We start from the raw sequence: 18,755 nt of genomic DNA on the forward strand, positions 1-18,755 counted from the left end.
TGTTGTGCCAGTGACAGGTGTTGTTGTGCCAGTGACAGGTGTTGTTGTGCCAGTGACAGGTGTTGTTGTGCCAGTGACAGGTGTTGTTGTGCCAGTGACAGGTGTTGTTGTGCTAGTGACAGGTGTTGTTGTGCCAGTGACAGGTGTTGTTGTGCCAGTGACAGGTGTTGTGCCAGTGACTCGCAGGTGTTGTGGCAGTGACTCGCAGGTATTGTGCCAGTGACTCGCAGGTATTGTGCCAGTGACTCGCAGGTATTGTGCCAGTGCCAGGTGTTGTTGTGCCAGTGACAGGTGTTGTTGTGCTAGTGACAGGTGTTGTTGTGCCAGTGACAGGTGTTGTTGTGCCAGTGACAGGTGTTGTTGTGCTAGTGACAGGTACTCACCTAATTGTGCTTGCGGGGGTTGAGCTTTGGCTCTTTGGTCCCGCCTCTCAACTGTCAATCAACTGGTGTACAGATTCCTGAGCCTATTGGGCTCTATCATATCTACATTTGAAACCGTGTATGGAGTCAGCCTCCACCACATCACTGCCTAATGCATTCCATTTATTAACTACTCTGACACTGAAAAAATTCTTTCTAACGTCTATGTGGCTCATCTGGGTACTAAGTTTCCACCTGTGTCCCCTTGTTCGTGTCCCACCCGTGCTGAAGAGTTTGTCTTTGTCCACCCTGTCAATTCCCCTGAGAATTTTGTAGGTGGTTATCATGTCTCCCCTTACTCTTCTGTTTTCCAGGGATGTGAGGTTCAGCTCCTTTAGCCTTTCCTCGTAGCTCAATCCTCTCAGTTCCGGGACGAGCCTGGTGGCATACCGCTGAATCTTCTCTAACTTTGTCTTGTGTTTAACTAGGTATGGACTCCAGGCTGGAGCTGCATACTCCAGGATTGGTCTTACATAAGTGGTATACAGGGTTCTGAAAGATTCCTTACACAAGTTTCTGAAGGCAGTTCTTATGTTGGCCAGTCTAGCATATTCCGCTGATGATATTCTTTTGATGTGGGCCTCTGGGGACAGGTTCGGTGTGATATCAACCCCCAGATCCTTCTCTCTATTTGACTCTTGCAGGATTTCACCTCCCAGATGATACCTTGTGTTCAGCCTCCTGCTCCCTTCGCCTAATTTCATCACCTTACACTTTCCCGAGTTGAACTTTAGCAGCCATTTTCTAGACCATTCCTCCAGTTTATCCAGGTCATCCTGTAGTCTCTGTCTATCTTCATCCGTCTTGATTCTTCTCATAATTTTTGCATCATCAGCAAAAATCGAGAGGAATGAGTCTATACCCTTTGGAAGATCGTTCACATATATTAGAAACAGGATGGGTCCAAGTACTGAGCCCTGTGGGACTCCGCTGGTGACATCTCGCCACTCTGATGTCTCCCCCTCACCGTTACTCGCTGTTTCCTGTTGCTTAAGTACTCCCTTATCCACTGGAGCACCTTCCCTTTTACTCCTGCCTGTTGCTCCAACTTTTTTAACAACCTTTTATGGGGTACTGTGTCAAAGGCTTTTTGGCAATCCAGGAAAATGCAGTCGGCCCACCCTTCTCTTTCCTGCCTAATTTTTGTTGCCTGGTCATAAAATTCTATTGTTGTGCCAGTGTTGTTGTGCCAGGTGTTGTTGTGCCAGTGACAGGTGCTGTTGTGCCAGTGACAGGTGCTGTTGTGCCAGTGACAGGTGTTGTGCCAGTGACAGGTGTTGTGCCAGTGACAGGTGTTGTGCCAGTGACAGGTGTTGTGCCAGTGACAGGCAAACCAGAAATATAGTTTCTTATAACTACACGGCAGAGAAAATGATCTATAACGCAGGCAACGAAGCTTGGCAAAGAGTCATGCAGAAATCGTCTCCGACCTTGTGTCGGGTGTAGAGCTGACACCCCACAACACTACAGCATCATCCCACAACACTACAGCAACACCCCACAACACTACAGCATCACCCCACAACACTACAGCACCACCCCACAACACTACAGCACCACCCCACAACACTACAGCAACACCCCACAACACTACAGCAACACCCCACAACACTACAGCATCATCACACAACACTACAGCATCACCCCACAACACTACAGCAACACCCCACAACACTACAGCATCATCCCACAACACTACAGCATCATCCCACAACACTACAGCAACACCCCACAACACTACAGCAACACCCCACAACACTACAGCATCATCCCACAACACTACAGCATCACCCCACAACACTACAGCATCACCCCACAACACTACAGCAACACCCCACAACACTACACCATCACCCCACAACACTACAGCAACACCCCACAACACTACAGCAACACCCCACAACACTACAGCAACACCCCACAACACTACAGCATCACCCCACAACACTACAGCAACACCCCACAACACTACAGCAACACCCCACAACACTACAGCATCACCCCACAACACTACAGCATCACCCCACAACACTACAGCAACACCCCACAACACTACAGCGTCACCCCACAACACTACAGCATCACCCCACAACACTACAGCAACACCCCACAACACTACAGCATCACCCCACAACACTACAGCATCACCCCACAACACTTCAGCAACACCCCACAACACTACAGCATCACCTCACAACACTACAGCAACACCCCACAACACTACAGCGTCACCCCACAACACTACAGCATCACCCCACAACACTACAGCAACACCCCACAACACTACAGCATCACCCCACAACACTACAGCAACACCCCACAACACTACAGCAACACCCCACAACACTACAGCGTCACCCCACAACACTACAGCATCACCCCACAACACTACAGCAACACCCCACAACACTACAGCATCACCCCACAACACTACAGCATCACCCCACAACACTTCAGCAACACCCCACAACACTACAGCATCACCTCACAACACTACAGCAACACCCCACAACACTACAGCGTCACCCCACAACACTACAGCATCACCCCACAACACTACAGCATCACCCCACAACACTACAGCAACACCCTACAACACTACAGCATCACCCCACAACACTACAGCATCACCCCACAACACTACAGCATCACCCCACAACACTACAGCATCACCCCACAACACTACAGCGTCACCCCACAACACTACAGCGTCACCCCACAACACTACAGCATCACCCCACAACACTACAGCATCACCCCACAACACTACAGCATCACCCCACAACACTACAGCATCACCCCACAACACTACAGCATCACCCCACAACACTACAGCACCACCCCACAACACTACAGCATCACCCCACAACACTACAGCATCACCCCACAACACTACAGCAACACCCCACAACACTACAGCATCACCCCACAACACTACAGCATCACCCCACAACACTACAGCAACACCCCACAACACTACAGCATCACCCCACAACACTACAGCATCACCCCACAACACTACAGCAACACCCCACAACACTACACCATCACCCCACAACACTACAGCAACACCCCACAACACTACAGCATCACCCCACAACACTACAGCAACACCCCACAACACTACAGCATCACCCCACAACACTACAGCATCACCCTACAACACTACAGCATCACCACACAACACTACAGCAACACCCCACAACACTACACCATCACCCCACAACACTACAGCATCACCCCACAACACTACAGCATCACCCCACAACACTACAGCAACACCCCACAACACTACAGCGTCATCATACACACAGCAGCACACTGTACTACACAGAGCAACCCACTGTACTACACACAGCAGCACACTGTACTACACACAGCAGCCCACTGTACTACACTCAGCAGCCCACTGTACTACACTCAGCAGCCCACTGTACTACACACAGTCAGAGAGAAAGACCTGGGGGGTTGATATCACGCCAGACCTGTCCCCTGAAGCTCATATCAAGAGGATAACATCAACAGCATATGCCAGGTTGGCTAACATAAGAACGGCCTTTAGAAACTTTTGCAAGGAATCTTTCAGAACATTATATACCACATTTGTCAGACCAATCCTGGAGTATGCGGCTCCAGCATGGAGTCCATATCTAGTCAAGCATAAGATTAAACTGGAAAAGGTTCAAAAGTTTGCCACCAGACTAGTACTCGAGCTTAGAGGTATGAACTACGAGGAGAGACTACGTGAATTAAACCTCACTTCGTTGGAAGACAGAAGAGTTAGTGGGACATAGTCACCACATTGAACATTCTCTATGGAGTCGATAGGATAGATAAAGACAGGCTATTTAACACAAGGGGCACACGCACAAGGGGACACAGGTTTAAACTGAGTGTCCAAATGAGCCACAGAGATATTAGAAAGAACTTTTTTAGTGTCAGAGTGGTTGACAAATGGAATGCATTAGGAATTGATGTGGTGGAGGTTGACTCCATACACAGTTTCAAGTGTAGATATGAGAGAGCCCAATAGGCTATGGAACCTGTACACCTGTTGATTGACGGTTGAGAGGCGGGACCGAAGAGCAGGAGCTCAACCCCCGCAAGCACAATTAGGTAAATACAATTAGCTGAGTACATCAGCCCACTGTACTACACATAGCAACCTACTGTACCACATACAGCCGCACACTGTACTACACACAGCAGTCCACTGTACTACACACAGCAGTCCACTGTACTACACACAGCAGCTCACTGTACTACACTCAGCAGCCCACTGTACTACACACAGCAGCCCACTGTACTACACACAGCAGCCCACTGTACTACACACAGCAGCCCACTGTACTACACACAGCAGCCCACTGTACTACACACAGCAGCCCACTGTACTACACACAGCAGTCCACTGTACTACACACAGCAGCCCACTGTACTACACTCAGCAGCCCACTGTACTACACACAGCAGCCCACTGTACTACACACAGCAGCCCACTGTACTACACACAGCAGCCCACTGTACTACACACAGCAGTCCACTGTACTACACACAGCAGTCCACTGTACTACACTCAGCAGCCCACTGTACTACACACAGCAGCCCACTGTACTACACACAGCAGCCCACTGTACTACACACAGCAGCCCACTGTACTACACACAGCAGTCCACTGTACTACACACAGCAGCTCACTGTACTACACTCAGCAGCCCACTGTACTACACACAGCAGCCCACTGTACTACACACAGCAGCCCACTGTACTACACACAGCAGCCCACTGTACTACACACAGCAGCCCACTGTACTACACACAGCAGCCCACTGTACTACACACAGCAGTCCACTGTACTACACACAGCAGCCCACTGTACTACACTCAGCAGCCCACTGTACTACACGCAGCAGCCCACTGTACTACACACAGCAGTCCACTGTACTACACACAGCAGTCCACTGTACTACACACAGCAGTCCACTGTACTACACACAGCAGCCCACTGTACTACACACAGCAGCTCACTGTACTACACACAGCAGCCCACTGTACTACACACAGCAGCCCACTGTACTACACACAGCAGCCCACTGTACTACACACAGCAGTCCACTGTACTACACTCAGCAGCCCACTGTACTACACACAGCAGCCCACTGTACTACACACAGCAGCCCACTGTACTACACACAGCAGCCCACTGTACTACACACAGCAACCCACTGTACTACACTCAGCAACCCACTGTTCTACACACAGCAGCCCACTGTACTACACACAGCAGTCCACTGTACTACACTCAGCAGCCCACTGTACTACACACAGCAACCCACTGTTCTACACACAGCAGCCCACTGTACTACACACAGCAGCCCACTGTACTACTCACAGCAGCCCACTGTACTACACACAGCAGCACACTGTACTACACTCAGCAGCCCACTGTACTACACACAGCAGCCCACTGTACTACTCACAGCAGCCCACTGTACTACACACAGCAGCACACTGTACTACACTCAGCAGCCCACTGTACTACTCACAGCAGCCCACTGTACTACACACAGCAGCACACTGTACTACACACAGCAGCACACTGTACTACACACAGCAGCTCACTGTACTACACACAGCAGCCCACTGTACTACACACAGCAGCCCACTGTACTACACACAGCAGTCCACTGTACTACACACAGCAGCCCACTGTACTACACACAGCAACCCACTGTTCTACACACAGCAGCCCACTGTACTACACACAGCAGCCCACTGTACTACACACAGCAGCCCACTGTACTACACACAGCAACCCACTGTATTACACACAGCAGCCCACTGTACTACACACAGCAGCCCACTGTACTACACACAGCAGCCCACTGTACTACACTCAGCAGCCCACTGTACTACACACAGCAGCCCACTGTACTACACTCAGCAGCCCACTGTACTACACTCAGCAGCCCACTGTACTACACACAGCAGCCCACTGTACTACACACATCAACTTGCTGTTCTACACACAGCAGCCCACTGTACTACACACAGCAGCTCACTGTACTACACACAGCAGCCCACTGTACTACACACAGCAGCCCACTGTACTACACACAGCAGCCCACTGTACTACACACAGCAGCCCACTGTACTACACTCAGCAGCCCACTGTACTACACACAGCAGCCCACTGTACTACACACAGCAGCCCACTGTACTACACACATCAACTTGCTGTTCTACACACAGCAGCCCACTGTACTACACACAGCAGCTCACTGTACTACACACAGCAGCCCACTGTACTACACACAGCAGCCCACTGTACTACACACAGCAGCCCACTGTACTACACGTAGCAACCCACTGTACTACACACAGCAGCCCACTGTACTACACTCAGCAGCCCACTGTACTACACACAGCAGCCCACTGTACTACACACAGCAGCCCACTGTACTACACACAGCAGTCCACTGTACTACACACAGCAGCCCACTGTACTACACACAGCAGTCCACTGTACTACACACAGCAGCCCACTGTACTACACGTAGCAACCCACTGTACTACACACAGCAGCCCACTGTACTACACGTAGCAACCCACTGTACTACACACAGCAGCCCACTGTACTACACACAACAGCCCACTGTACTACACACAGCAGCCCACTGTACTACACGTAGCAACCCACTGTACTACACACAGCAGCCCACTGTACTACACACAGCAGCCCACTGTACTACACACAGCAGCCCACTGTACTACACGTAGCAACCCACTGTACTACACACAGCAGCACACTGTACTACACACTTTCCACATTACATCTCGTGCATCTAAGAGGAGTTCCGTGTGTCCCTAGTAATTACATCAGTGATCAGGAAGCAGCTCTACGTAATTGCCTGGTCGTTAGTGTTTCGCTCATCATTCGGGGGAAATATATCATTCAATTGGCACTGTCGTCTGAACCTTGGTTCCTATTACGTTTGAATAATGACAGTGTTATTCACACTTTTTTTCGGAGACCAAGGAGCGGAAAGGAAGGGAACTATCAGGGAAAACGCAAGCAATTACGACTATTCATCACTGGGAAAGGGTCTGAATAAGGATTTGGGCTGGGATGGGAAGACGTAATAGTACCCAACCAATTGGACGGTCGGGGATTGAACGCCGACCTGCATGAAGCCAGACCGTCGCTCTACTGTCTAACTAAAGTGGTTGGACCACAGCATAAAGTAACCTCAAATGTACTAGTATTATGTTCACATGATGAACCTTGTTAACTATTGAACACGTGTATGTGTAGCCTTCTCTTATAAGCTATTGAACACGTGAATGTGTAGCCTTCTCTTATAAGCTATTGAACATGTGTAAGTGTTTCCTTCTTCTATAAGAGATAATGATACTCCTTATTGATGCCCTCTGTGATGGAGAGTGATCATGTAAACTATATTTTGTTTGATGTGGGTCTCAACGCTTCTTATCCTCAAGAATTGACCGGGAGAAAATGTTCTCCCAACCCAAGAACCGTTCAAGAGAACACCCGGCCCCGTGAGATCACAAACTATTCCATGCTTGTCTGAGGCAGTGCGTTTGCACATTGTTTTAATCGACAATTATCTTTCCCTAGAGCTTCATGGACACTGTCAACAAACTCTCCAGAGGCACCAAGGTCATCGACTACAACTTGTATACAAACGACCTGCAGGAACTTGTACTGAAGAACCTCCCGGCAGACGAGCGAATTCTGATAGAAATCCCCAAGACGGTGGGAGAGAGAGGCAACACAACTCTACCAGGTTGGCAGCCATTGTTTTGTGTTAGTATGAGGCTCTGGTTTCATGTAAGTGCTAGCCTACCATTACTGCCTATTACACCAACCATTTGTTGGCCAATCATGACGTTTGTCAAGGTCTTTCACTAGTAACTTAGAGCAGTCCTGTGTTTTGACATAACCCGTTCGCTTTGCAATGTCTGAAAACATTGTCATTTACATGCTCACTCCCTCTAGTCCATTCATGCAAAGCCCGAGCCTTTGGGATCCCCTCTTGTGGGGGGTCCTCCAGCTTCACACTTCGCTTCTGATTGTAACTGATCATCTCCTGTTCTTTAATCAGTTTAGTGCCTTCCCAGTTAACCCTGTAACTCTATCTTGTAACCCTGCTTCTGTATCCTGTAACTCGGTCTCCCATTGTGAAAAGTATCAAGTGTTTTTTGTCAGTTTAGGAAAATACAATGTCCAGCCCTTTTTTTCCTGTCGAATTTTTGTAACCTTGTCTTAGAACTTGATCAACACAGTGAATCGAAATTACGTGGCTGTAGATATGATGACCAAACTTCACATCAGGCGATGGAGAAACGACGACGTTTCGGTCCGTCTTGGACCATTTTAATGTCGTGTATGAGGACGATTTAGTAATGTTCCGGGACGGACCGAAACGTCGTCGTTTCTCAATCTTTACATGTGTGGTTTGTTCATCATAACTCGATATAATTCATCAGGTATGACTTTACCCTTGTACAGCCATGCTCCCATTTTGTTACAAAGTTAATCCTCCCGAGGTGGTCCACTATTCTTAAGCTGATTACTCTGTCATATTATGGGGGACTGGTGACGATGCACCTAAACTTCCTCAAAGACATTAAATATTTTTTGTCTTTAATCTTCAAGGTAACTACTCCTACTTTTCCCAATGAATCAACATTAGTTGATCCATTCCATGAACAGAAAAAAGTTACAAATATAATAAAAAATATACGAAAAATTCACAATTTCAAATTTGGTGTCAAATAATTAATATGTACCCAATTGTTTTTTTATTCATTATGGTCACAGAATGACATATAACGTTCATGTTTCATGTAACAAAATATTGTTTTAGAGAATAGTTTACTATAAAAAAATCAATATTGCCATCCAAATATGTGCAAAATTTAGACGCAAACAATTTATAACTCCAACGTTATGGCCTTATGACTAAACGACAACATGAACTCTTTAGAATTAAGAACTTTGCACATAATGTGTTAAAATGGAGAGAATCGGTCAGAGACTGAATGTTTGACAGTCTGTCAAAGTTGAAAATTTTGTTCATAGAGAAAAATGAAGTTAAAGTTCTCGACAATGTTTATAGTACTTCGAATTTATGACATATCTTTTAAGTTTTAATTAAGATTGCTTGGCATTCATACTCAAATATGTAAAAGTTGTAGGTCAATATGGTTTGAAATTAATTAAAAAAATAAAACTGAAAAAAATATATAGGGATATCAAACATATATATTGCAGTAACGTTATTACCCATATATAAGTGATGAGGCCCTCAGCTGGTCCTCATTCATCAATACAACCTAAAGAGACAAAGAGAATATAGTTTGAAGTCGGTAAATAAATCGGCCCCCAAAAATAAGTCACAACTTCTGCCACCAGTGGCTCATTATCCTCTTTACCAATTTCGTTCCAACTTCACATGATTAGTGCCGGTTATACATTCTGCAAGATGAAGAAGTCACAACAAAATCCGCATTGAAACAAAGGAGAGAAAAAAAAGATGAAAAAATAAAAAAAAACACTACAAATAAAAATTGGTTGTCAACGTTTCGGACAAATATTGCCATTGGGCAATGTATTTATATGATATAGAGTAACATATAGCATAATAATATACTAACTCATTATTATTTGTGAAAAATGGCAATCAGGGTGACACCAGCTGCCTATCAGCTCTGTAGACCCTCCTTACTGCTACTATTCTTCTTTGTGCGTCGGACAGGAGCTTATATCTCTTTATCTCTGATTGCCAGTAAATAAGTGTTATCATTATCATCAGTACCGGTTGCTGCCCGTCACCGCACGCATCAATTCATTTTTAATGTATTTTACAAAATTCATTAAAAAATACTTAACATAACGGGATGAAATTTTTACGACACTGATGCTGAATAACAGGAAATTTGTTTAAAAATTTTCACTATTATTCATATTTTGAAAAGTCTCCTCCGTCACCGGACCCCTTAACAAGGAATACATTTTAGTGACCCTGGTATGTAATTTAGTAATTCCTGTTTGTTCCCTCTTGCTTGAACATTGGGCCTACATTTGCCAGTTGTTTACTCCCTTGCTTGACCATTGGGACACCGTTTGTCAGTTGTTTACTCCCTTGCTTGAACATTGGGACTACGTTTGCCAGTTGTTTACTCCCTTGCTTGAACATTGGGCCTACATTTGCCAGTTGTTTACTCCCTTGCTTGACCATTGGGACACCGTTTGTCAGTTGTTTACTCCCTTGCTTGAACATTGGGACTACGTTTGCCAGTTGTTTACTCCCTTGCTTGACCATTGGGACACCGTTTGTCAGTTGTTTACTCCCTTGCTTGAACATTGGGACACCGTTTGTCAGTTGTTTACTCCCTTGCTTGAACATTGGGACTACGTTTGCCAGTTGTTTACTCCCTTGCTTGACCATTGGGACACCGTTTGTCAGTTGTTTACTCCCTTGCTTGAACATTGGGCCTACGTTTGCCAGTTGTTTACTCCCTTGCTTGACCATTGGGACACCGTTTGTCAGTTGTTTACTCCCTTGCTTGAACATTGGGACTACGTTTGCCAGTTGTTTACTCCCTTGCTTGAACATTGGGACACCGTTTGTCAGTTGTTTACTCCCTTGCTTGAACATTGGGTCTACGTTTGCCAGTTGTTTACTCCCTTGCTTGACCATTGGGACTGGTCACATGTAAAATGAACAGTCATTTGTTGAACCCTCCTGGCACACAGTGCAGGAGTGTACCATTACATTGAACATTGCAAACACTAGTAGTGCCGACATCCATCAGCAGTCTGGCACCCAAGTTATAGATTTTGCCCATTACTCATTACCAGTGTGAGTGGTGGACAATGTCTGTGTGGAGCATACTGTGTGTTCACTCACACCAGGAGAACGTGGCTCGCAGCCAGAGGTGCAAACGCAACACCTCAGTCCAACTGATTTCTCTGACTCCGTGGTTCATATGTTCGAAATTTTGAATAGGTATAGAATAGTTGTGGCTCTACCAGGAGAAAAGTTAGGTCTCACTCTTCTTATTACTCATAAAATTCTTCTTCAGCAAGGAACTAAACTAATATGAGTACTAGCTTGCCGTCTACCACATTCTCTGAGAGCAGAAGCTGATATATTCATAGAGGAAATGTTACAAAATGATGTAATTGAGCCAAGGAACTCGCCATGGAATGCTCCATTTATTCTTGTCCCATAACAAAATAGCACATGGAGACCTGTAATCGATTACTGGAAGCTTAACAGAGTAACCATACCCAACCTTTTCCCCACTTCCAGTCTTAATTAAGGGGGCAAGAGCTCAAGATTTCCAAAAAAATGCATTAAATGAAAACTTTATAGATTTCAATCAAACTTTTTTGACTAGTTGTATATGAAAAGGGTTTCATCTGGCCCATGTCTCAGCATCGTAGCATAAATAGGAAGGGAGAAAAAAAATAGTGAAGTAGGTGTCAAAATTATTCCAAAATAGTCAAAAACGATTATCAAACACAAGTGTCAAGTGAAATCATGTCTATGACTCTCAGCTATCACAATAGCATATGTTAAGAACAAATATTATAATTAGTTTTATTAGAAAAATAATTAAGTTAAAAAGAAATTGATATTTTTTTTCATTTTTTTTTGTTATCGGATGATTTGCATGTAACTTATACACCTGACTGCACATATGCCTATCTGTAAGGGTGCCAATTTTGGAGAAAACGGGTTGATGTCAACCTCAGCTACAGATGACAGCACCTTAGACTTTATTATTTTCTTATATATTTTCAATATTTTCTACTAACATAAACGTTCAAAAAACTTTCAATTTTTATTCAATTAACATGAAACTTACACCTAATATGTAAAGTTGACGTCTCTAAAATCTCTAGGAAGCGGTTTTTCCTAAGTTCATTAATTAGTTTCATAATAGCAATAAACATGTCATATTTGCATAATTTTTGGGGCCAACTTTGAATATTTGTATTAGGAAAACTAAATATTTTATGGAAACTCACTACCTCCGGAACCTTTATTATATGCTAATGTGTCAGAAACGTGTCATAGAATGATTATATCTGAAAGGTGTGTTTGTTTATTTACACTTAAAAATGTGTAAAATTCGTTGAAAAAAAATATAAAAATCTCCCTTTTCTATTTACGCTGCAGTACTGAAACTTGGAACAATTGCAGCCCTTTTCATATACAACAAGTCAAAAAATATTGGTTGACATTGAACAACTTTTATAAAACCATGATTTGTTGCAAAGTATTGGTCGAAACAAAGTGTTCTTAACATTAGATTTGTTGCAGGTATTCTGGCAAATGCCACTCGATGAGGAAAGTAAACAGTTTACAGTCTTCAGTACTCCCAATGATCATTTTCATTTCAAAAGAATGCCGTTTGGGCTGCAGAGTAGTCCAATAACTTTTTCAAGACTAATGACGAACCTATTTCGTAGATTGACAGATATTACTCTTCTGGTGTTCCTTGATGATCTCATAGTCATGTTGCAAGATGTTTAGACTCCCTTCCAGAGCCTTGAGAAATTACTTGTTAAGCTCGTTGAAGCAAATTTAAAAATAAAACTCTCGGAGTGCTCATTTTTAAAGGAAAAGATTAATTTCCTAGGTCATACAGTCACCCCTTCAGGCATTATTGACCGAATAAAAATTTTTTGCGGCTCATGATTTTCCAACACCTTGTACTGCAGAAGCCGTGAGACAGTTCACAGGTCTTGTAGGATTTTATTGTTCATTTATTGCTGGATTCTCTATTATAGCCGCTCCACTTTACAAGTTGCAAAGAAAAGAAGAACCCATTGTTTGGGAAGATGCCCAAGAACAGTCATTCAAAAAGCTCAAAGCAGTATTGATCTCGTCACCTGTCCTTAAGTACCCAGATTTTTCCAAACCTTTTACGTTGGTCACAGATGCTAGTGACATAGGCTTGGGTGCTGTTACTTCAAACCGAAGGTCACAGAGATCACGCAATAGCTAATGCTTGCCGTACATTATCTAAAGAAGCGAAAAATTCTAGATCAACAGAACGTGAAGGTTGAGCAGTTGTATGAGCTTTTAAAAATTTCAGGAATAGAATTTATAATTAAACAGTTCATGTCCTTACTGATCATCAGCCATTAATTCCTTAGTTCAAGAATAAGAATCCCGTTTGAAAGTTTGCAAGATATTTGCTCATTATTCTAGAGTTGAATTCCACATTTGGTTATATTCCAGAAAAGCAAAATGTTGTAGCTGATGTGTTTTCTCGACACGTAGCTAAAAGTCAGTTAAATTACACAGCATTAGACTCTACAGTAGTCGAGATGGAACAGAGACGAGATCCCATATGGGCACCTGTCATTATGTTTTTGACAAAGCAAGATACTCGTCAGATAGTATTCGTTACCTTGTAGTTTCTGCTTCCTTGGTTGTAGAGATAGATACATAGTAGTTCACTTCAAGTAGCTTACTGAGTAAGGTACTTAGATGTACAACACTGGGTCCTACTTAGCACTAAGGTCTCTGAGATAACTGACGGCCTAGTTCAGAGCAGCCAGTGCCGGCTTTGTGGGAAATGACGTCAGAGACCTACTCACCTCTGTGATTGGCTGTACACCAACTGTCTTACAATTTGAGGGCTAACACATTGTTTCCACAAGTATATGCACAGGTGCTTGTTCAGTCTTAACTTACCTGGTTTATATTCATTGTTTCGACCTCAATTCTGTGTTAATAAGTTTAAAATCCTATTAATATAAACTTTGTTATACCCATTCATCTGTTTACATCTTTCGTTCGTATCCTACTCACCTTGCTCTCTGTCTTTCTAGAGATTGATAGATTAAGATTAAAAGTTGGCACGGCCATGAGTAGCCCGTAAGTGGTTGATGTTTGGAATGAACTTTCTAGAGAATGAACATTATATTAAGTATGGGACAGGTGACATGCCAGACAGGTGACATGACGATGACAGATGACGTGGTACAGATGTGTGGCAGAGAAGGGTGACGTGTGGCAGACAGGAGTCATAAAACATTGATAAATTTCGCCAGTCACTAACAAGTAACTGTGTCTCCAGCTATGGTGAAAGTCAATGCCACTTGGGAGTCAGCCCGGAAGACCATCCCTGTCATATACACCACCTTCAACGTCAGCACGGTGAGTCATACTCCACCTTCAACGTCAGCACGGTGAGTCATACACCACCTTCAACGTCAGCACGGTGAGTCATACACCACCTTCAACGTCAGCACGGTGTGTCATACACCACCTTCAACGTCAGCACGGTGAGTCATACTCCACCTTCAACGTCAGCACGGTGAGTCAGACACCACCTTCAACGTCAGCACGGTGAGTCATACACCACCTTCAACGTCAGCACGGTGAGTCATACACCACCTTCAACGTCAGCACGGTGAGTCATACTCCACCTTCAACGTCAGCACGGTGAGTCATACACCACCTTCAACGTCAGCACGGTGTGTCATACACCACCTTCAACGTCAGCACGGTGAGTCATACTCCACCTTCAACGTCAGCACGGTGAGTCATACACCACCTTCAACGTCAGCACGGTGAGTCATACTCCACCTTCAACGTCAGCACGGTGAGTCATACACCACCTTCAACGTCAGCACGGTGAGTCATACACCACCTTCAACGTCAGCACGGTGAGTCATACACCACCTTCAACGTCAGCACGGTGTGTCATACACCACCTTCAACGTCAGCACGGTGAGTCATACTCCACCTTCAACGTCAGCACGGTGAGTCATACACCACCTTCAACGTCAGCACGGTGAGTCATACTCCACCTTCAACGTCAGCACGGTGAGTCATACACCACCTTCAACGTCAGCACGGTGAGTCATACACCACCTTCAACGTCAGCACGGTGAGTCATACTCCACCTTCAACGTCAGCACGGTGAGTCATACACCACCTTCAACGTCAGCACGGTGAGTCATACACCACCTTCAACGTCAGCACGGTGAGTCATACACCACCTTCAACGTCAGCACGGTGTGTCATACACCACCTTCAACGTCAGCACGGTGAGTCATACTCCACCTTCAACGTCAGCACGGTGAGTCATACACCACCTTCAACGTCAGCACGGTGAGTCATACACCACCTTCAACGTCAGCACGGTGAGTCATACTCCACCTTCAACGTCAGCACGGTGAGTCATACACCACCTTCAACGTCAGCACGGTGAGTCATACTCCACCTTCAACGTCAGCACGGTGAGTCATACTCCACCTTCAACGTCAGCACGGTGTGTCATACACCACCTTCAACGTCAGCACGGTGAGTCATACTCCACCTTCAACGTCAGCACGGTGAGTCATACTCCACCTTCAACGTCAGCACGGTGAGTCATACACCACCTTCAACGTCAGCACGGTGAGTCATACTCCACCTTCAACGTCAGCACGGTGAGTCATACTCCACCTTCAACGTCAGCACGGTGAGTCATACACCACCTTCAACGTCAGCACGGTGAGTCATACTCCACCTTCAACGTCAGCACGGTGTGTCATACACCACCTTCAACGTCAGCACGGTGAGTCATACTCCACCTTCAACGTCAGCACGGTGAGTCATACTCCACCTTCACCGTCAGCACGGTGAGTCAAAACAGTCTCAAGTGTCCCCTCATTTTTCATGCATATGTAAGAGTATCACAGTATAACAGGCTCCACAGAGTGTACACCTGAACCTTGACCACAAAGATTCCAATGTTTATATTGTATATACATATATATACACTCTGGAGAGAATACGTCACTTTAAATAATGTATATACATTGAGAGTTGACTTTGGTCCTGGACAATGTATATGACAAATGTATATTTTTTAACTGGTCAGTAAGCGATTGTTGTTGCCGAATTAAACCTTCCTCGGATTGACTTTCCTCTGGCTTTACTACAAGCCTTGACAGTACTCTTGCTTTACTAAAAGCCTTGTCAGTCCCCTGGATATACTTCGAGACTTGACAGTCCTCTGGCTCTACTAAAAGACTTGACAGTTCTCTGGCTCTAATACAAGCCTTGACACTTCACTGGCTCTAATACGAGCCTTAACAGTACTATGGCTTTACAAAACCCTTGACAGTTTTCTGATTCTACTACAAGCCTTGATAATCCTCTGGTTCTACTACAAGCCTTGACACTCCTCTCGACGTACTACAGGTCTTGACAGTCCTCTGGCTCTACTATAAGCCTTGACATTCCTCTGACTTTACTGCAAGCCTTAATAGTCCTCTGACTTTATTTCAAACCTTGACAGCCCGATGGCTCTACTACAAAACTTGAAAGTCCTATAGCTATACTACAAGCTTTAACAGTCCTCTGGCTCTACAACAATCCTTGACAGTCCTCTGGCTCTACAACAATCCTTGACAGTACTCTGGTTCAACTTCAGACCTTGACAGTCCTCTGGCTCTACTACAAGATTTAATAGTCCTCTGGCTCTGTTACAATCTTTGACAGTCCTCTGGCTCTACTACAAGTCATGACAATTCTCTGGCTCTACTACAAGCTTTGACAGTCCGCTCGCTCTACTACAAGCCTTGACAGTCCTCTGACTCTACTTCAAGCCTTTACAGCCCTCTGGTCAACTACAAGCTTTAACAGATCTCGGGCTCTACCACAAGCCTTGACAGTCCTCTGGCTCTACTACCATTCTTGACAGTTCTCAGGCTCTACCACAATCCTTGACAGTCCTCTGGCTCTACTACCATTCTTGACAGTTCTCAGGCTCTACCACAATCCTTGACAGTCCTCTGGCTCTACTACCATTCTTGACAGTTCTCAGGCTCTACCACAATCCTTAACAGTCCTCAGGCTTTACTACCAACCTTGAAAGTCCCCTGACTTTACTACAAAATTTGACAGTCCTCTGGTTCTACTAAAAAACCTTGACAGTCCTCTGACTCTACTACTAACCTTGACAGTCGTATGTGTCTTCTACAAACATTGAAAGTCCTCTGGCTCTATTAGAAACCTTGACAGTCCTTCTGGCTCTACTACAAACCTTGACAGTCCTCTGTCTCTACTACAAAACTTGACAGTCCTTCTGACTCTAGTACAAACCTTGACAGTCACTCTCAGAACTCAAACACAGTCTTATCATTCATTTTAGGCTGACTCTACCATCAGCTTGGAGATTGTGCCAGAGGTGACCAACCCGCGGCTCTTTCTCTTTGTTGACAAGCCGCGTCTCCCGACCCTCAAGTCCTGCATCAAGTTCACTTTTGTCAACGACTTGCCTCAGACCAATGGTAAGACTAATGCTGAATGGTGTTGTCCGGGGCCTCTCTGTCAGTCAAGTATTGATATACTGCTTTAAGGGGAGAACATTATTTTCCTCTATTTGTTACGGTGTTAAGCTTTATATGACCAATGTTTGGCCCAGATTAGGGTTTATATATATATATATATGTCGTACCTAGTAGCCAGAACGCACTTATCAGCCTACAATGCAAGGCCCGATTTGCCTAATAAGCCAAGTTTTCATGAATTAATAGGTTTTCTCTAGTTTTTTTCTTACGAAATGATAAAGCTACCCATTTCATTATGTATGAGGTCAATTTTTTTTAATGGAGTTAAAATTAACGTAGATATATGACCGAACCTAACCAACCCTACCTAACCTAACCTAACCTATCTTCATAGGTTAGGTTCGGTTAGGTAGCAGAAAAAGTTAGGTTAGGTTAGGTTAGGTAGGTTAGGTAGTCGAAAAAACATTAATTCATGAAAACTTGGCTTATTAGGCAAATCAGGCCTTGAATAGTAGGCTGATAAGTACGTTCTGGCTATTAGGTACGACATATATATATATATATATATATATATATATATATATATATATATATATATATATATATATATATATATATATATATATATATGTGTGTGTATATATATATATATATATATATATATATATATATATATATATATATATATATATATATATATATATATATATGTGTGTGTGTGTCGTACCTAGTAGCCAGAACGCACTTCTCAGCCTACTATGCAAGGCCCGATTTGCCTAATAAGCCAAGTTTTCATGAATTTTTTTCGACTACCTAACCTACCTAACCTAACCTAACCTAACTTTTTCGACTACCTAACCTAGCCTAACCTATAGAGATAGGTTAGGTTAGGTTCGGTCATATATCTACGTTAATTTTAACTCCAATAAAAAAAATTACCTCATACATAATGAAATGGGTAGCTTTATCATTTCATAAGAAAAAAAATTTGAGAAAAT

General features: G+C 44.3%; 1 protein-coding gene across 1 annotated transcript in view; it reads left to right on the forward strand.

Moving 5' to 3' along the window:
• The window catches only part of LOC123760677 (polycystin family receptor for egg jelly), a 467,012-nt gene that overhangs the window by 290,729 nt on the left and 157,528 nt on the right, over positions 1-18,755 (forward strand). Inside the window, 3 exon segments of the mRNA XM_069328534.1 lie at positions 8,062-8,230; positions 14,550-14,629; positions 17,619-17,757. Of these exon segments, the coding sequence (XP_069184635.1) occupies positions 8,062-8,230; positions 14,550-14,629; positions 17,619-17,757 (388 nt within the window).

The sequence above is a fragment of the Procambarus clarkii genome, chromosome 21 (genome assembly GCF_040958095.1).
Source record: "Procambarus clarkii isolate CNS0578487 chromosome 21, FALCON_Pclarkii_2.0, whole genome shotgun sequence".
Classification (NCBI taxonomy): Eukaryota; Metazoa; Arthropoda; class Malacostraca; order Decapoda; family Cambaridae; genus Procambarus; species Procambarus clarkii.